Source organism: Euprymna scolopes, chromosome 42, assembly GCF_053919585.1.
Source record: "Euprymna scolopes isolate OS-2025 chromosome 42, ASM5391958v1, whole genome shotgun sequence".
Classification (NCBI taxonomy): domain Eukaryota; kingdom Metazoa; phylum Mollusca; class Cephalopoda; order Sepiida; family Sepiolidae; genus Euprymna; species Euprymna scolopes.
The window spans coordinates 44630644-44652584 of record NC_136523.1 but is presented as its reverse complement, the minus strand read 5'-3'; the positions used below and the strand labels follow the sequence as shown (position 1 = coordinate 44652584).

At 33.0% G+C, this 21941-nt stretch overlaps 1 protein-coding gene across 1 annotated transcript; it reads right to left on the bottom strand.

Moving 5' to 3' along the window:
• Positions 1 to 4111: 4111 nt before the first annotated feature.
• LOC145267069 (peroxisomal membrane protein 11C-like) lies at positions 4112 to 20604 on the bottom strand. Its single transcript, XM_080123026.1, has 4 exons — positions 20342 to 20604; positions 14073 to 14251; positions 8352 to 8417; positions 4112 to 5364 (listed from the first exon to the last, which is right to left on the bottom strand). The coding sequence occupies exons 1-4, from the start codon at positions 20558 to 20560 to the stop codon at positions 5112 to 5114; spliced, it is 717 nt and encodes a 238-aa protein (XP_079979152.1). The 5' UTR covers positions 20561 to 20604; the 3' UTR covers positions 4112 to 5111.
• Positions 20605 to 21941: the final 1337 nt, after the last annotated feature.

The window sequence follows — 21941 nt, the reverse complement described above, 5'->3', positions numbered from 1 at the left end:
AAATCGGTTTGTTTGTTTTTAAAAACCTGCTCCCTGTTTATTAGGAGGAGCGAAATGAAAGCTACAGTCTGATATGATGAAGTCGACATTGAACAAACTGGCTTTCGGCCTGTGATTAGAGTCGAGTTTCGCTTATTTTTATACCGAAAACCGAATGTAACGCGTCCAGATGCGGGAAATGTGGAATAATTAAGGTTTGAAAGTCAATAAAATTAAATAGACAGGCGAGCTCCATGGGTAATTCTGAGATATTACAATTTATAGATATAAAAAGTTTTAAGAAGTTGTGAAGCGAGCAAGCGCTTCTCTGAAAGAAGCCTTTCGTGGACATTGAGGAAAAGCGAACATACACACATACATTTTCGCTTTTATATATATATAGATTATTTGACCAAAATAGGCATCAAAACAGTTCCTTACCCTCCCTATAGTCCAGACTTTGCTCTCTGTGACTTTTAGTTATTGCCTAAGCTGAAGGAAAACTTTAGAAGCTGTCGTTATGAGACAATTGAGATGAAAGAGGCTATGACAAGGGTTATTGACACGCTCACACAAGAGGACTTCCGTGAGGCCTTCCAGAAGTTGTTGGGACGATACAACAAGTGCATTGCAGCTGGAGGAGATTACATTGAATGAGACTAGAGTTACATGCACACTATCAAGAAAAGTGCCCATAGAAAAAAAGTCTGGAAACTTGTTGAAGGCACCTTGTATGTATAGAAAGACACCATTTACTTTGGTGATCGCTCACGAGTGACAATATAACAATGAAAAGCAAAACAAATTGCAATCAAATATATTACCAGGCAACGCCGAGTAGATACAACAAGTAGTGGATGAATTAATAAAACTCAATAAATTTAGATAAATAGTATTTTATTTCGGTTCAGAAATATTTTTTACATTTTGATAGTGGAAATTTTGTTGAAAGGCGTTTTGTTTCCGGAAATTTCTTTTTTTTTTTTTTCCAATCATTTTGGAAGAACAGAACAATTTTTTTGGATTTAAAATTTTTTTTTTTTTTTTTTTACACCGCGGTTAAAAAAAAATTAAAAACTTTTTTCTTGATTATCCCAAATATTCAAAGGAAGAAGAAAAAAAATTGTTTTGTTATTTTATTCAAAGACAAATTTCAGTGCTTCTTTCAAGTCAAAGAAAATATAACATTTTAAAATTAAAATTTTTTTTTTTTTTTTTTTTTTTTTTTTTTTTTTTTTTTTTACATGGACCAATTTTTGGAATGAATACTCAAATAATATTCAGTTTGAAGTTCTCCTTTACAATTACACCACGAAAAAGAAGAAAAAAAAAATTATTTTAAACTTTTTCCTTGATTATCCCAAATATTCAATCTTGAATACTTTTGGTTCTCCATTGGCAAGAACCCAAGAGGAAAAAGAGGTAAGTCAGTCATGGCAATAGAAAATCAGAAATATATGATAAAAACTGAATTGGTGCAAGAGTTCAACTTAAAAAAAAAAAAAAAAGATACAGAAAAATCTTAATGCTATACATACCCATCATGGAACAAAAATGTCCCATTCCAAAAATCACATAAATTGGTCAAGTAGTTTTTTAACTAAGAAAATCAAATCTTATGATTTTTGCTAATAATCATAGACGATTTTGATCTCTTATTTTTGGAGAGGTGGTTAAAGGGGAAGGTAACCAATGATGAATTTTAAACATGGCAGAACAAGACACGTCTTGCTCCCTCATAAAATTTGGTTTTCTTAGTTAAAAAATAAAATAAATATTTGATCAATTTACATGATTTTTGGAATATGAGATCTTCATTCTGTGACAGGTACGTATATCAAAAAAATTTCAGTATTTTTGTTTTCTAGTTTGGGCTTGCATAATTTTTTAGTGCAGATGCCGTATTTACCTCATCCATAAGTACATGAAAAAAAAGTTTCGTTCTTGTCCAGACCCCACCCCTTATTTAAAAAATAAACAATACTCACATGCACATGTCTCAGTTTCTGTATTAATTAAAATATAATATTTATGCATATTTTATGACCAGGCAACGCTGGGCGATCTGCTAGTTTAAAAATTTAACTAGTTGAACAATGGACATAATTTTTAAAACATGATATTTTTGTTTTGTCACATGTACGTACATCATACAGATTTTTCTTTCTTTTTTTTTTTTTAATATAGGTGAATTCTGAACAAGAACCCCAATTTTTTTTTTAACAGTCATATTTCAACTATGTATTCAGATATACAAGCACCACATATTTCTCTTATTCTTGCTAGCAAAAGTAATTATTTACCACTTATTAGGAAATTGAACAATGGCTGAACAGAATTATCTCCCTTGCTTTACCAACTCAATATTTCATCTATTAAAAATTTTTTTCTTGGCCTTCAGGCCAAGATCACAATGTAGTATCTGTTCTGATGCTACACTTCACCTTTTCTGTCCTCAGTCAGTGGAGGAGAAATCCTTCATGGCTGAGACAATTTTTATTTTTGTTTTTATCCAGAGTGTTTAGCAAGATCGTATCAAGTACAGTAGAGTCCCAGGATATGCCTATTTTCAGGTTACAATGTGGAATAGACTGTTTTTCTGGCGCCTGGTTATGGTATTTACCCTGCCGCATGATGTTATTTATAATTTTATTTGATTATATACATGTGTATTATATACTGTACTTTATTTTGTTACTAATTTTTAATATATACTGTATAAAATTTTGCTTAGGCCCCGCCATACAGCAATTTCATCTTACGATCCCAACCCCGGAACGGATTAATGCTGTATCCACGGGGTTCTACTGTACAATTTAAAAGAAAAGAAAAAAACTTTGGCATGACTCGCCCAAGGATTAAACCCCCGTCTCCCAGCCAACCATTACACCAAGTTATATATTTTAAAAAAAGTGTAGCTTTGATTGCCAACATCGAGTTAAACAAATTATATTCATGCATGAATATTTTTCTTTCGTTTTTTTACGTTAAACGATTATATTTACAGCTATTAAAAAATTATGAGGTTCAGGACCGGGAAAAAGTCTAACTAGTAGACAAATCTATATAATATTCCGTTTGTTCCTTTCTTAGTTAGTCCATACATATTTTTTTATCTTCAAAGTTGTCATTGCCGACTTTGTTGACTCCAAGGGCAGATAACTCTTCTGCAAGGGAAATAACTCGATATTATTACAGTTTTATTTTTAGCATATTGTATGTAGAATTAATGTCTGTCAACCTTTAAATAAAGATATTGGTGTTTGTTAAGATAAAGTCGACAAATCGATTTTTTTGTTGTTGTCAAACTGTCACTTTAAGCAAAAACAATATTATGTACTTAGTTGTCATGCTTAAAATGGTAATATATCCTAAAATTACAAAAATTCATCGAGTAGAAAGTTGTTTTTAGAAAGTAATTTTTACAGAAAATTGGGTAAAATCGCATTTTTCTTAGCCATTATAAAGTATACGGCAGTAGTCTAAATGCAGGGGACATAACTCTGAAAGGAATATTTTAGATTATTTGTGTCATGACTGCAATATTTCTTGTCTATAGTGATAGACTTATTTTTACTAAAAACACAATAGCAGTTGTTGTACACGATGAATTTCGTAATTTTTAGATATATTACTATTTTCGACATGACAATTAAGTACGTAATATTGTTTTTGCTTAAAACGATATATTAAAAAAAAAAATCGATTTGTCGACTATACCTTAAAAAGCACCTAATAATCTATAATATTCTGTGTGTTCCTTCCTTAGTCTGTACGTTACACTTTTAAAAAGGCAAAATATAATTGAAGGCCAAACTGCTTTATTAAAAAAAAAAAAAAAAAAAAAAAAAAAAAAAAAGCCTAATTCACAAAATTTGGCTTTAAAAAAGCCAAATCTGGCTAATATGAGAGTGATATCCCTTTGATGTAGCCTCATTTAAGAATATCATTATAATAATAATAATATATGACCATTGGTGTATATTGGTACTATATGACCATGGTGTGAGAAAGGAATTCGTAATTTCCACAGGTCCTGCTAGTATAACATTATCCTTGTTATAATCTTGTGTTACTTTGTAAATATAAACTTTGTTGCAAGCGAGGAAAGTATATTAATGCTTCTGAATTTTTGAGATGAGGATTAATTATTCATATTACTTGGATTCTTCAGACTTCTGTTCTCATCTTGAGTGTTATTTGCACAAAGCTTCGGTCAATGTAACCTCCAATCATCTTTAGGCATATCTTGTTAAACTCATAAATCTTTCTGACTTGCAGAAAGACCCATGGTGCAGTGAATAGAGCACTTTAGGTTGAAGGTTCAATCCTCAGTGCGGGCTACACCCAAAAATACAATTGGAAATTACTTAGGACTTTTATTCAGTCGTGACTGATGGAACAAGAACATGCTAACCACATGGATTAAATAAAGGGTTCTGTTTAAAATTCTAGTGTTTGACAAGATACACCTGAAGAAGGTCGGATGTTCCACTGACCGAAACGTTGTGAAAATAATACTCAAGATGAGAACAGTAGTCTGAAGAATTCAAATAATACAAACATTATCTTAATAAGAACCGGAAAAGTAATATGGGTTCAGGGTTGGGAGCAAGTCAGGCTAGTAGATAGTATTATCCTCGCTATAACCTTGTATTACTTTGACTTTGTAAATATACCTATAGTACCCATTTACTTGATTTCCTACGATAGAGTCAGTGGGGAAAATCTAGCTCCACAAAAAAGAAGCCTTCTGGAATTGGGCAAAATATTTAATTTGCCTCAGTCTAAAAGGATTTCTCCTTCACTAACTGAGGACAAAAAAATAAGATGGAGTATCGATTCAGATACCACACTTTGCACTTGAGGCAAGTAAATAGATACTACAGGTATATTTATCCAAACAGATACTACACTTTGCTCAAAGGGCAACAAACACATATCTCATTGCACTTTTTTTTCTGTGGTAGTATGATTGTAAAGGAAAATGAGAAACTTCCAACGAAATTTGCATTGACGATGTTTGGGATGAGAATTTCATTCGACAATTTTGTAACAGCAGAATCTCAAAAAGAGAGAAAGAATGTAATACTGAAGCAAAGCTCAATTTCTCCGAATCAAAGAATTTCAAGTTATTTGGAATTTTTTACAGACTTTTTGGAGCTTTGCAAATAAACACAGTAAAGGCGTATGGAAGAGGAGATGGTTCCAAGAAGACCGATTGTCGTGTGGGAGAGTTTGCCTGACCAAAGAATACCGGGCGGCAACCAATGGATGGCACACATTAGGTCTGTGACGTTTTGAAGAATGGTGAGAAGCTGGATGGTGTTTGTTTGAGAGAGTCTCTGCAATTTTATCTGCGTTTCGACTGGCAAACTGGAAATTCTGGAAAAAGAAAATGAAATTTGGAAACAGATATTTATTTACGTTTTGTTTAAAAAAAAAAAAATAAATAAAAATAAAAAATAAAGGTCATAGTCAGCTAATGTACTTCCTAATTTTGAGTGTACTGCTACCGGAAGCAGTGTGGAAGGTAAATCAATTCCTTTGCTTTTTTTTTCTCTCATGCCTGTATCTCCCATGTGCATGCACTTTTTTTTTTTTTTTTTTTTTTTTTTTTTTTTTTTTACATTTTTCTGCTCATTCTTTTTTATAAACATATTATATAGATTAAAAAACTTTTACTTTTAAAATTAAAAAAAGTAAAAAGAACTTATTTTTTATAATTTCATAAACATTTTATTCAGATAAAAATAAAAACAAACTTATTTTTAAAATTAAAAATAAAAACTTATATTTTCATAAACATATTTCTTATAAGTTTTCAAATAAAATAAAAACTTATTTTTGTTAATTTTGTTATTAAAAGAGCAAATGAAGACTAATTGTGTTATTATATCTGTATAATTTTGTTTTCAATAATGTCCTTTTCTTCTATTTTATTTCAATAAATCGCTTCACAATAGAAATACAGAAGAACAAAAGCGAAGGAACTGATTTGCCATGTCATCGATTCGGAAGTTAGGAAGTACGCTGGCTGACTATAACCAAAAAAAAAAAAAAAAAAAAAAAAAAAATTGTATGTAGATTGGAAATAAAAACAAATGAAGGTCAAAATAAAAAGAATTATCTTGGAGAAAATTGGTAATTGAAATAAATTTCTGGATTTAGAGTTTATATTTTTACAAAAAGATATTTAATTTCATGATGCCTTCAATCAACACAATCGGTTATTATTTACAAGTGTCCTAGGATATGATAGAGTCTGACAGACGGACCAGTATTGAGAGCTTACGCAAACATTGTGCATCTGATTGTTTATCTGTGAAAAAAATGTATGGAAAAATCTTTTTGTTTCTTGTTGGGGCATGAGTTATTTCCTTTTAAAGAGATAGCAAGACAAATATTTTTTTATAAAAAGAATATTACTTTTTCACAAATAAACAACCTGATCCACAATCTTTGTGTGAACTCTCAACTCTGTGTTGATTGAAACCAACTGTTGACTAAATTATATTATTTTGCTAATCACATTTCTTTTTCCAACCAATATATATATTTTTTGTTGATTGTTTTCAGCCGATTGGCATCACAGACAAAAGGAATGTTTCTGCTTTCGCATTTCTCTACAAAATAATTCTGTATTCTTGTCTTTTTTATCTAAATATGTCTGCCATAATTAAGCTTTTTAATCTGTGCTTTACACGAAACAATGTTATGCCATTGTGAACAACTGTATTTTTAATAAAATGAAGTTGAGTTCAAGTTCAAACTGTGATGAAAATTAGCTAACTACTCAATAAGACTATTAATTTGAACTAGCGGGACCTGTGGAAATTCCACAGGGGACTGATTCATATGTAATATATTGATGTTGGCATTCTGTAGATGTTCAGTGTTAATGGAGACACTCTGATATTATTGTAGTTTTTTTGTTAAAACTACAAAAGTATTTATCTAAGCTAGCACAAACTCCCGGAGTAGCCAGGTCGTAAAGTATGCTTAAATATGATATTTTAATTTTTGCAGATTTCGTATATATTATTATAGAGTTAATGTTCTATCAATTTTTATATATTATAAAGTTGCGATTTCAAAAATAAAAAAAGCATGTTCATATGACTTGGGTGCATTAGCTTGAATCGAAACCGAAATAAAAACTTATGAAAAAAAAATATATGTGTATATAAATTAAGTGCCTTCAGCTATAATCAAAATCGAAACTTAGGAAGAATTCTTGATAAAATCATTTATAAACAAAAAAAATAGATTACTGGAGTGCCATCAGTTATAATCGAAACCGAAATCAAAACTTATGAAGAATTCTTTGTAAAAGTATTTATGACAAGAAATGAAAGTACATAACAATTAAACAACCCAGATGTAAGCGTGACACAGAAAATAACACACATGCTATCGTATTAATATATAGATTTATCCTTAAAATTATCCACATGAGAAATTTTAAACTTATTCCTATTAGATAACCAGAGTGTATATATTTATAGCAGTACATGTTATACAGGATCTATATAAACATGATGCGTATCATGTCATCCAGTCTATATAATGATAATGTACATTTTGGAGGGGGGAGGGTATATCTATGTGTATTTCAGTAATGTAATACATATTATATATATACATGGCTTGTCATCCAGAGTTCATGCATGCGAGTATATATATAATAGGACAGTGGCTACTTTTGACAGTTCATTTACAACAGAGCAATTACATACGATGAGCAGTTCAGGATGAATAATGTTTTTCTGTGAGGCACCAGACAAAGGGACACATACCTTCTTCCACGCTTCAAACAGAAAACTATGTTGCTTAGTGGAATTATGACATAAAGCCAGAACAGCTACGGTACCTCCTCCCACAAAATGAAATAACCTTTGATGATCTACTGCATTATCGTATGTGTAAACATGATATGGAAATTACTGACCATGGATAAACAGCCAAAAAACATAGTAACACATAACACAGGTAGATGGCAGTGGTTGCTACTGCTAGTCATTCTCTGCTCAAGAAAATTGCGGGTATTGGTGGCAGTCATTTGTTCTCTACTCGAAAGAATTTATGTGACTAAAATAGGAATTAGTTCCTTGGTCACGAAAAACAATCTTTTAGAGAAAGTGTGTGAAGATAACGAGAGGGGAGTAGAAAGAGAAAGAGACAGGTGAGGATAGAGAGAGAGAGTATAAGACAGGAGGGAAGACAATAGAGAGACAGGGGGAGATTAAGAGGGGGAATAAAGAGAGAGCAGTTTTAGAAGAAAGATGTTTCACACAACTGCACTTCTCTTTCTGTTGTTCATGCCTCCAGGCATTACCGGGTCGAGACAGCTAGTACAATATAATAGTCACCTTGTGTTTGGTTGTTGGAGCAAAAAGGAACGTGTCTCATGTAATTTCTTCAACTTCAATGAAATCCTAAAAAAAATAAATAAATAAAATAAAAATAAAATAAAATAATAAAAAATTTAAATTTAAAAAAAAATAAAATAAAAAATAAAATAAAAATAAAAAATAAAAATATAAATAAAATAAAAATAAAACACTTAAACTCAAACAAAATACATATAAGTGAGATGAAAAAAAAAAAAGTTTATTTTTTTATTTTATTTTTTTTTTTTTACACATGTAAAAATTATGGAATAGTCTTGAAATAACAATCTCCAGGAACTAAAGTAAATAAATGCAATTCTAATTTAAATCATGAATATATATTTTTTGTCAAGGCTGTCAAGCTACTCGAGGACAATGATTAAAAAGTTTAATGACAATTGCTTATGGACATTAATCCTGAAAAGGACCATGTTGTATCCTTCAGGAAAGCAATCTTATGGTAACATGTGTAAAGTTATCGGGCAGTAAGAGGAAAGAAACAAAAGTTGATTGTAATAGAGAGACGGGGGAGATTAAGAGTTAATAAAACTTGAAGTCTGCAGTAAACAATGTCGAGTAAGATTTGGCTCATAAGAGTAGTGGTAGATGGACAAAAATCGGAGGCCTGCAATATAAATGCTGGAGTCCCTCAGGGGTCAATCCTGGGCCCAACTCTCTTCCTGATCTACATCAATGACCTCCCTAAACACATACTTAAATCATTCATTGACATCTATGCTGATGACACGACCATCTACGGCAACACATCAAAGGCTATAAATGACAAAGTTCTCTCTGATTCTCTCTCCTCTGATCTCGAGCGCATGGTTCAGTGGAGGAAGATGTGGCTGGTTACCTTTAATGCATCCAAAACCAAACTCCTATCCTTACATCATCAACGCTCTGATCCCCATCTGGCATCAATTGGGATGGATGGCTCTCGTCTGGGTGAGGCCCCGTGTTTTGACAAGCTTCTGGGTTTGACCTTTACTCCTGATCTGAAATGGAACACGTACATCAAGTCTGTTGCCAAGGTCGCTGGAAAGATGGTGGGATCCTTCTACCGCTCCAGAAGATATCTCACTACTGATGCAATTCTCTATCTATATAAAAGCCAAGTATGTCCAAGGATGGAATACTGTTGCCATATCTGGGCAGGAGCTGCTAAAAACAGCCTATCCTGCCTTAACCGAGTACAAAATAGACTTCGTGGCTTAGTGGGGATGCCCTTTTCTCCACCCTGCAACCTCTCTCCCACAGAAGAGACATTGCGAGCCTATCCTTGTTCTATCGTTATTTCCATGGCAGGTGCTCGTCTGAACTCCAATCTCTGGTCCCCCTCGCCAATCTTTCATGAAAAACACCAGTCTAGCTGAATCCACTGTCAATCATTTTCCCCACTCTATATCTGTGCCTAAATCAAAACGTGGATTCCATGAACAAAGCTTCTTTCTGAGAACTGCACGCCTTTGGAACTCTGTTTCGTCTGCCTGCTTCCCACCGAACTACAACTTGGATGTCTTCAAGTTCAACGTTAACAAATTCCTAATGAACCGCCCCCTTAAGTAAACACTTAATCAAATCCCCACACTAACGTAATGTACTTGCAATAACCCTTATCCCTGAGTGGCTTCCGGGCCTTGATAAGTGGTGATCACTGTGTAAAAAAAAAAAAAAAAAAAAAAAAAAAAAATGACTGATGATAAAGACTTCCTGTTTTGGATGGCTTACTCTTGTGTAACATCATTGGTTGGTTGGTTGGTTGGTTGGTTGTTTTTGTTTTACGGCATATCAACCTTTTTCAGGTTATTTAATGCCGAATCTAGTTATTTTGAGGAACGATTTTTAATGGAGTATATTTTTTTTTTATGGCAGATTCTATTTAACCCATAGTTGGGACCCTAACAGGTACTACCACTCCGGGTCAGAGTGGACCTGGGAGCAATGGCAATTAAAGGGTGGCTCCACACTCCCCAAAGCCCACAAGGTGGGGCCTCATCATCGGATATAGTTTAAGGTCATATCCAGGACCAACATCATTGGAGCAAGCAAATAAAACAGGAAAGAAAAAAAATCCAACTTGCCATTTTTTTTTTAAAGTGCAAATGAAATACATTTATTTATGGTTCTTCCACAATTTCATTATTTTTCCAAAAATCTTTTTACACACACCTGCGCTTTTTTAAAGTCTCTGTTTCCCTGTCAGCAAACGCTGGCACCAGCCAGCACTTTCTCACCCTCGACTTTCACATGTCCATCTTGCCCAACACTCAACTTGATTCTCTCCTTGAGCACGTGGTGTATTTTTTTATCTCCTTTTCTTGTGACGCAAGCTCACACACACTTGCTAATTGCATACATACTTTAACGGCTGCTGTTGCTGCTAATATTTTTGCTAGCCAGCTACCGTTTGACTGCTGCTGATGATTTTTTCACACGTGCTCTGTTACCCTTGTAAGTATGCCAAGTTTTGTATTAATTTCTATTTATTTCTTAAATTGTTAGGTGAAAGTACAAATTAACAAAATCCTCACATCTTCATATTAAGAATGGCTTTCTATATAATCTACGGTTTACTGACCATGCTGAAATTATTATTCAGAAAGCCGTTTCTAACATGGAGAGGCTTTGTTAACTATTCTGTACTTTCACCTGACAATTTAATAAACAAATTAATCAATTTGAGAAAAACTGAAACTCTTGACGGAAGTTATATTATGGATGGAGTTTTATATCAGGAACCGAATTTGACTGGACACCGTTTGCTGCAGACTTTGAGTTGAGTATTCTTCTGTTTTGCAGACAAGTTCTTGCTGTTAATGTTTTATAAGTGTCATTGGTTTTGGTACTCTGATCTAAACCTTCCTGACTTTGTATATAACGGCTGGACGTTGCTGCTATGGCTGTCGGAGGTAAAACTCTACAATCTTTCAGATATAATGAATAGATACAATCAATTGAGAAAACTGAAATAAAACAAAATTATTCATTCTTTAGGGGTCAACAGGATATTTATAACTTCTTGATAACATTAAGTGATATATATGTTATAAGTTATTATTAGGGCTATGACAACAGCATATTCATTTCTTTGTTTTGATTCATTGATATCTTAATAGTTTTTTTTTTGTAGAGTGATGTGGTTCGCGGTTAATTAATTGTGTCTGTGTCGGATATATACTCGAGAGTAAAAACAATGAAAAGAATATGCTGTTGTCATATTAAAGATAATGTTAAATTCCTTTTTAAAAATTGAAGTAAAAAAAAAAAAACAGAAAGAAACTAGGACATGTGCATGCGAGTATTTTCTAAACAGTTCACTTCTTGTAAATGATATATAATGATTATTATAACAGACTAGAAGATGTACCTGGCACTACCCGGTATTAAATAATGCTAAATTCCTTTTTTTAAAAAATGAAGTAAAAACGGAAAGAAACTGGGACATCTGCATGTGAGTATTTTCTAAACAGTTCTCTTCTTGTAAATGATATATAATGATTATTATAACAGACTAGAAGATGTACCTGGCACTGCCCGGTATTAAATAATGCTAAATTCCTTTTTTTAAAAAATGAAGTAAAAACGGAAAGAAACTGGGACATCTGCATGTGAGTATTATGTTTTTTTCTAAACAATCCACTTCTTGTAAGTAAAATAAAAATATACTCAAGACGAGATCAAAAACAAAACCTAAAAACAGTGAGTCAAGTATGATAACCATTAGACCAGCTTGCCATGATCTTTGAAAAATATTTTCAAATCCTATGAAACAATTGACAAACAGATAAAAATCCGATGATCCTCAAGTACCAATTTTTCAATTTTGATCTCTTAGCAGCTCGTTTTTCTGGATGAAAACAGATTAAAGTTTTCTATATGTCTGAATTCTCTATATACCAAATTTCAAGTCTGTAGTTCAAAAAGTTGTTGAGTATATAGGTTGAGAAGTGTTATATTGTGATATATAAGCTCTCCATCAAGCCTATAACGACATGTAAACAAAACAGATTGCATCAACAGGAGCGGAGACACCCAAACATCAGGAGCAGCCACTCATACAACGGCGTCGATACATAAACAACAATGACGCCAACTGGTGCTTAATTCGACAATCTTTCACGATAAACACCCATCTAGCTAAAACCACTGTCAGGAATTTCCCCCACACTTTATCTGTGCCTAAATCAAAACGTAGATTCCATGAACATAGCTTTTTTCTGAGAAGTGCACGCCTGTGGAATTCTCTTCCGTTTGCCTGTTTCCCACCTGGCTACAACTTGGACATCTTCAAGTCCAACATAAACAAATTCCTGATTAATCGCCTCCTTAAGTAAGACACTTTATCAAATCTCCAATACCAACTATTACTACGATATTATCCCATTGATTATTGTACACAAAATAACCCTTATCCCCGAGTGGCTTCTGGGCCTTGATGTGGTGATCCCTATGTAAAAAAACAAAACAAAAAAAACCTAAGATATTTGATTGATTATTAAGGACACATTAAGTTGTCAGAAAGGATGCTTTTTGTACCTATTCTTTCACTACGATACACAGTTCATTGTGGCAAAGAATTATCAGGCAAAACACATTGCCCAAGGAAATAGCTACACTAAGAGAGAGAAGGTCAGAATATCTGACAGCAAAAGTTTCCTATTATTCACACATGAAAAATGTGTCTACAACTACGGCTACGTGCACAATATATAAGATCTCGCCACTTTAGCTGACTAACAGTGGTGGCGGAGGTTGATGCGATAACTCGTATGCTTTACTCTCTTATAACAGCAGCAAACTTTGCCCTTTCCTTCTCATAGTAGCAGAGGCTGTTCACCCACTAACAGCAACAACAAGCCTTAATAACAAGGACTTTGGTATTTTCTTCTTCTCGGAAACTTCTTAACAAGAGACATTTTCAACCATTTTGTTTCTTTTCAATAAATATTTAACTTAGTAATCTGTCTGTCTTTTTTGCTACCATACGCCAAATTTGTTATTGTGACCATTGTTATCGAGTATTGAGATGCAATACCTTGTGATGACGATATAACAACTGCCATCAGAAGTTTTCAACATACATCTAATGGCAGAAGTAACAATATAACAAACGTTAACCCTAACCTCTCACATACACACACATTCTCACTTTTATAGATATACTAGCTGGACGCCCAACGTTGCCCAGTCATACAATGCGCTTAAACATGATATTTTAATTTTCGTATGTATTATTATAGAATCAATCCTCTATTGAATATCATATATTACAAGGAATAATTTGCCCGGTGGACTAATTTGCAAAAAAAAAAATTTTTTTAAATAAAAAATGATAATGTCATCCATCAAATACTGTCAGCTGATATTTGTGCTTGGCAATGAATTCCCTGGTTAAGTCATTTCTGATTAATTGTTTCGTTTTAAAATATACAAATGGAGAAATGATTTGCGGAGATTTTAAATGGTACCACTTCTTTTACAATAAATTGAATTCATTAATAAGAAAAAAAAATAAAATGGTGAGGTACACAGGGGACCCTTCAATCTGTAGTCGAATACTCTACCACTAAGTTATATTTCCAGATGACAATAGTCTGTTTTTAATTAGTTTTTAATTCAATCAACAAAACGTATACATCCAAGTGATGTTGGAGTAATATCAACAGAAAGAAAAGAAATAAAAAAATCGGAACTTACTGTAAAATTTCAGCAGTAAGTGAAAAAAGCCACATATAAGTCGCCCTGGTCCACCAGGTTGAGGAATGCACAGAGAGAACGCGCGTGTCTGCTAACCATGCTACCTTCTCGATTATATAATAAAGATGTGCAGCCAGGTTATTGACCGTGCCTAATTTCTGCAACAACCAATTATCTTCCTTTGGAAAAAGAGAAACAGAAAAAAATAAAAATAAGACGCAACCTAAAAAAAAAAAACCCATTATTCTTACAATAATTCGATTCTACCTATGTGTTTCATCATTAAGTTGCTATTTAGAATTCAAATGTAATTACCAAATAAAACAATACCATAACATTAATAACATTTTCTTACTGTGATAATAGACATAATATTAAACACTAATACTTTTTGGTTACTGTGATAATAGATATAATATTAAACAAGATCACAACACTAATACTTTTTTCTTACTATGATAATAGATATAATATTAAACAAGGTCATAACACTGATAATTTTTGGTTACTATGATAATAGATATAATATTAAACAAGGTCATAACACTTATACTTTTTTCTTACTATGATAATAGATATAATATCAAACAAGGTCATAACACTAATAATTTTTTCTTACTATAATAATAGATATAATATCAAACAAGGTCATAACACTAATAATTTTTTGTTACTATGATAATAGATATAATATCAAACAAGGTCATAACACTAATAATTTTTGGTTACTATGATAATAGATATAATATCAAACAAGGTCATAACACTAATAATTTTTTCTTACTATAATAATAGATATAATATCAAACAAGGTCATAACACAAATAGTTTTTTCTTACTATAATAATAGATATAATATCAAACAAGGGCATAACACTAATAATTTTTTGTTACTATGATAATAGTGTGACATAAAATCTTGACTGGGCTATAATGCCAGAAAGCCAGACCCCATTCCTACACACTTTTTATAATTACCAAATAGGCAGCCAGATCTCCTCCTTTTTCTCTGAACGCCCAGCCCACATTCCTATCACAGTCTCTTTCTCTTTTTCTCTATTTGTGTCATCTCCCTTCTCAAAAGTAAAAAGAGGAAGAAAGTGAAGTAGCTCCAAAAGGAAAGTGTTGGCGCAAAAAAAAAAAAAAAAAAAAAAAAAAAAAATGCCGCCACATACATAGATGACATTCAAAAAAGGCATTCAAGATTTAGATTTCAGAGAAGACACAGAAAAGCCTTTTGGTTTATCAAACGTGCTACAACTTGAATGACTCGACAGCATGCCACTCCACCCCAAATGTTGCGCACGAAAATTTACTCACTTGAAGATAATTAAAGAAAAAGGCGAAGCTGATTGCAGAGTTTGCTGTATTATATAGAACTGCAAAAGAACTTAAAACCCATGTTTGAATTTCAATCAGATCTATGAGTAATGATATGGCTATATACGGCAAAGGAATATGAAATCAACAGAAGGAAAGATAGATGCATCAGTCTGAATTGTAAAGACTAAAGCTTGAAGCTTATGCCAGGTGACGAATGGAGTCGCGAAAATTAAACGTGTAATGTAAATTTTAATCTACCGTTAGTGACCATTTGCTGAAGGAAAAGCCAACGGAAATATTCGCTAGCAAGGAACAATTCCATTGTAAAAGGATTGGTTGGTTGTTTTTGTTTTACGGCATATCAACCCTTTTCAGGTTATTTAATGCCGAATCCAAAGATTTTGAAGAAAAATTTTTAATAGAAGAGATTTGTTGTTTTCACGTCGGTTTCTATTTAACCCATAGTTGGGACCCTAACAGGTACTAACACTCTCGGTCAGAGTGGACCTGGGAGCAATGGCAATTAAAGGGTGACTCCACACTCCCCAAAGCCCACAAGCTGGGGCCTCACCACTGGATATAGTTTAAGGTCATATCCAGGACCCCCATTGAGGGACTTTTACTCTCTGCAGGGGGGCAGTCGGCGTATTCTAATGCCCCACCGACAGGGACAATTGTAAAAGAAAGTTAAGTAAAAGATTGGCTTATACATGGATTGTATTATTGTATACCGAGCTCTTGGAATAAAGTATATTTGGATTATCGCTTGTGGCAACTAACTGATTATTTTATATCTTGTATCACCCCATTAAAGAACTGTTGTGGAGACGCCCACTAATTAACATAGGCGGGTGAGTGAGATATATAAAGGTATCAATCACCAATACCGGGAGAGTTCAACAACGACCGCCAAATAGGCAAGACGCCTATGTTGCCTCCAGTAAGACATGCAACACGCCATCTGCCGGAATATCTCCAACTGAAGTATATCTGAAGACATGTAAATATGTATATAACTTTTCTTCCTAATATATTATTGTATACCTTTACTTTCTGTGTTGTTAATTATTTGTGCAGACACAACAAGAACGATGGAAGACATATTGTGAAAATCTTTACAAGAAATCAAGCATACGATCAGCCGACCAATATGCAAAGGGGAACCAAGAAGATGAACCCCGACCAACATACATAGAAGTTGAAAAAGAAATTACAGACTTGAAGGCGGACAAATCTTTAGGAATAGATGATTTTCCAGCTGAACTTCTGAAGAAAGGGAGTAACGTCATCCAATATTTTCACAAAATGTGCACCGCAATTGGGAAACAAAAAGAATGGCCATCTGACTGAAGAACATCAATATTCGTCATAATTTTGAAAAAAGGCGACATATTTGAATGCAGCAATAACCAAACTTATTGCCTTGATTAGTCACAGTAGTAAAATCATATTTAAAATCATTAAAAAAAAATCATTAAAAAATCATTTAAAAAAATCATTAAAAAATCATTTAAAAAATCATTAAAAAATCATTTTAAAAAATCATTAAAAAATCATTAAAAAAATCATTTAAAAAGTCATAGTAAATCGGATACGGAACAAATTAAGTGCCGAAATAGCAGACGAACAGGCTGGTTCAAACCAGGGAAAGGAACCGTAGACCAAATACTCAACCTAAAAATGATACTTGAGAAAAACAGGGAAGTAGAAACAGATGTGTATCTCTTTCATCGATTACAGAAAAGCTTTCGACACACTGGTACAAGAAGTCCCAAACTTATCATGTCAAAGAGAGAGTCGGGCGCCATTTTTGATTGTCCAATACATCAGTAAACACTGTATGTTTTTCGAGCTGCATAAACATTTTACATTCAATAAAAACACTAAAAACATCCAGTTAGGTAGAAAAGTAACTTATCTTGCCTTTGATAATATTTATTTGTTATATATTTGTTTTTTGTCAACTTTTTCAAATCTATGTGTACAGTAAAACAAACCCCAATAAATGTTTTGATTTTTATATATTTTCTTATTCTTTATTCCATTATTATATATTTTTGTGTTCTCGGAGACCCTTGTTTATATTTGAGGAGGGCATTCAAAGAGCATGGGTCTATAACTCATCTCGGACGCCTCATGTCATCATTAACATGCAGAAGAGTCTTTTTTTTTTTTTTTTAATTATTTAAAATTTAAATGTCTGATATTTTGATGGACCGGATCCACGAATCAGAGTTTAATTTTGTAAGCCACCATTTGACTGTTGTAACTTGTTATCAGCAGTTATAGTGGTTTAAGTATAAGCTTATTAAACAAACATTGCAAAAAAATAAAAAAAAATAGAATTACACTTCTTTCAACAACAAAAAGGCACTGTTTTACAATTTGTCATTGTTCTTAGGGAGACAACTCTTTTTTTACTAAGAGATTCGTTCATTTATTCATCTCATAATTTAGGACGCTAATATTGCTGTAAGTTTACACAAGCGGTATACTTTTGTTTTTCGTTCTTTTTTGGAAGGGGAGGGTATTCAATTATAGGACTTGCTTAGTTTTTAACAGGTGCTTCTGCAGTTTAAGTAACCGTTTTTCCGTAAGTAACGCGCTGACATTATTAACCGAGCAGAAGAATCGATAAAAAGAAAAAAAAAATCTTTACGATGTATGTACTCGTCACGGAACAACGGAGATTACATATTCCAAAAATCACGTAAATTGACCAAGTAGGTTTTTTTGTTGTTTTAATGTCTTTGCTAAACTGTAGAAGCACAGCTTTTTGGGGCTTTTTTAATCAAGAAAAATCAAGTTTTACGATTTTTAGCAATTAATAAAATAATAAAACAGTACGGTCCGTAAATCTCGATAGTCGAATGGAGTTGTCAGCCTTTGAATTTTAACAAATTCGAAGACAATATGGCCGCTCCAAGCCCTCTTTTCGCTTCCTAAAAAAATTTGATTTTCTTATTAAATAAAAAAATAACTAAAATAAAAAGAAAATACTTGATCAATTTACGTTTTTTTGTTTGTTTGTTTTGTTATTTTTTGTTTGTTTTGTTTTTTTGTAATATGACATCTTCATCTTCGTTCCGTGACGAATACGTACATCATAAATATTTTGCTGTATTTTTGTTTTTTTTAAGTGTTATTCTAAAAACTGTAAAAAAAATAGGGTACTTGTACAGTTTAATCAAGACATTAAAAAATGAAAATATCGAAAAAAAAAAAAAAAGTTATATTGTACGTATCCGTTTGACATGAAAATCTCCGAAAAAAAAAAAGAATTCACTTAATTTGATATCAGCATTAAATAACCCGAAAAGGGTTGATATGCCGTAAAACAAAAACAACCAACCAACCAACCAGCCAACTTAATTTGATCGAGTTGTTTTTTTATACAACAGAAAAACACGTTTTTATGAGAGCGCGTTGAAGGCAGATATCTTGGATTTGTTTGAATTTTAGAAACGACACGGGAGATAACTCCATGTAAAGCGCCGACACTCCCTCCTCATCTTAAATAACTAGCTTTTCTTCTTAAAAATCGAACCTTTTGCTCGGTATCATAACAAATTGTTTTTTCGCTGTAACATAAAAACTACTTGATGAAATTAAGTGAAATTTTTTTTTTTTCGGAGAACTTCATCCCATAACAGATACGTACAATTTAAACTTTTTTTTCGATATTTTTATTTTTTTAATGTCGTGACTAAACTGTACAAGTACCAAAAATAGAAATAAAGGCGGCAGATCGATTTTTAAAAAAAATACGATTACAGAAACAGGGGGCATAACTCACATTGTTTATTTTAGAAAGAAAACATATTTTAGATTACTTTCAATTTTTGTTCGTTGTTCGTTAAATATTTTGATATTAATTAATACTTATGCACTTATTGTACCGTGCTGAAATAATAACGTTATTATTTAGAAAGTAATTCTTAACATGGGGAGGGTGTCTTGTAACTATCCTGTACTTTCACCTAACAATTTAATAATAATAATAATAATAATAATAATAATAATAATAAGTCTCCCTTGTTTCATCTGTCGTCTTTCTTTGTACAAGCACCGAAGATTTAATTAATCAGTTTGGTGCTTGTTAAGATAGAGTCGAGGGATCAATTTTTAAAAAATATTTTGAGCAAAAAACAATATTACTTAACTGTCATGTCGAAAACAGTAATATATCTAAAAATTACGAAAGTTCATTGAATAGAACAACGGCTATTGTGCTTTTAGTAAAAAAAAAAAAAAAGTTTAGACTACAAATGTCGGAAAACATTTACAATCTAATCTAAATTTTGCTTTCCAAGTTATGTCCCCTGTGTGTGAACTCTTCACCGTCTACTTTATAACAACTAAGAAAAATGCTATTTTACACAATTTGTCGCAAAAATTACTTTAAATTACACATAACTTTATACTCGATAAATTTTCGTAATTTTTGGATCCATTACTATTTTCGATATGACAATTAAGTACGTAATATTGTTTTTGCTTAAAACGACATTTTTTTTAATCGATCTGCCGACTCTGTCTTAACAAACACCAATTAATTTTGGTAAATTTTTACGACGTGCCCAGCGGAAACACTCCAACCTTCCCATGTTAAGAACGGCTTTCGGAATAAACATCCCCCAACCTCGGAAGCCGTTCTGAATATGGGGAGGTTGGGAAAGGGGGTTATTTCGAAAGCCGTTCTTAATATGGGGTGGTTGGGGGTGTTTATACTACACTGGGGCAGGTCGTAAAAAAATACCAAATTTTCGTAATTTTTGGATCTATTACTATTTTCGACATGGCAATTAAGTACGTAATATCGTTTTTGCTTAAAACGGCAGGGTTTTTGTTTATCGATTTGTCGACTCTATCAAACAAAGACTAATTAATTTTAAATTTAATTTCTTTAAAAAAAAAAAAACATAAATAAAACTGTGCTGACTTACTTTGGATGCGGAACTGGCATGTTGAAGAGAATACGCCAACATGGGAATGTCATCGAATAAGCGAAGGACGACCCGACAGTCGGCCAGAGCCGCACTGACCCTTAATAAACTACTCTTCTTTTCATCTTTGCCGGCCAAGAGCATTGCCCCATAACAACAGAGACGAATGACTTTGTCACGGCCGCGATATGACTCCAATAGAGTGACAATCTCCTCCATGTTGGAAGTCTGTCTCTCTCGTTTGAAAACCGGATTATCTCCCTTCCTTTAATTCTTGCTCCACCTCTCTAAATACTTCTTAAACTTCATCCTAAGAGGGCAAGGTTTGCCTTTTTTTTTCTTTTTTTTTTAAAATATTTTTTTTTATTGGGAGTCACTACTTATCAAGGCCCGAAAGCCACTCGAGGATAAGGGTTAATGTTTGTAAGATGGTGGTGTAGTAATTAATTATTATGTTGTAAATTGAGTAGAATTTGGGTACTATGATGCAGTGATGCACTGATGCACTTATTGATCCGTGCTGAAATAATTACGTTATTATTTTGAAAGCCATTTTTAACATGGGGACGGGATGGTGTTGTGTACTTATTCTGTACTTTCACCTAACAATTTAATAAAAACAAACATTGTAAAACTTAATTAAACTTGATAAAAAATTTTTTTTAAATAGCACAGATCAATAAGTGCACTAGCACCAGAATTTGATTATTTATGAGGACAGCTCAACACGAACTTGTTTACATTAAATTTGAAGGCTACTATGTTGTATTTAACTGGGAAGCATGCCAGTGAAACAGTGTTCCAAAGTAGGACAGTTCTGGGAAAGAGCTTTGTTCATGGAATCGGCATTTAAATTTAGGCACAGATAGAGAGTGGGGAAAATCATATATAGTGATTGCCGTTAGTCGAGTACTTTTTGTGAAAGTTTGGCAAGGGGGTGGGCCATAGATTGGAGTTCAGTTGAGCACTTGCTATGAAGATAGCGATAGAGTAGAGAAAGGCTTGTGACGTCTCTTCTGTGGGAAAAAGGTTGTGCGGAAGAGAAAAGAGCATCACCTACCAGGTTTCGAAGCCGGTTTTAAACTCTATCAAGGACTTAGAAAATGTTTCGGGTCCTACAAGGAATTATCCGGGATAATCAAACACGTTTTTAGTCACGGATGTTCTAAACAACATATAATTTATCTCCACATCTCCTGAAAAATATTCCAGTTTAGTCCTCCATTCTATAATAAAACATCAAATTATGTGCATTTGTAGGTACATACTTCCTTCCCACTGCATAAAGATGTGACACAAGGTTGGGAGTGGGGAGAGTCACACCAGTGCCCTTAAATGAGGGGCACTCTGACCTTTTAAAAATTGACTGGACAGCCATGTCGGCATTCTCTAAGTGGGGCGCCTCAGGAAATAAGCAATAAACTTACTCCATCCGAAAGACGGGAAGCAACGACCTAGGAAAGTAGACCTCAGCCCGATCATTCTTTAACTCACAAATGGCCGTTATTCTGTCTGACTGTGTCGAGCTTCGTTCAAATTTGTTAAATTTTCACAAAAAGAACTCGTCTAGTTACAACCACTACCAACAATTTCCCCTACT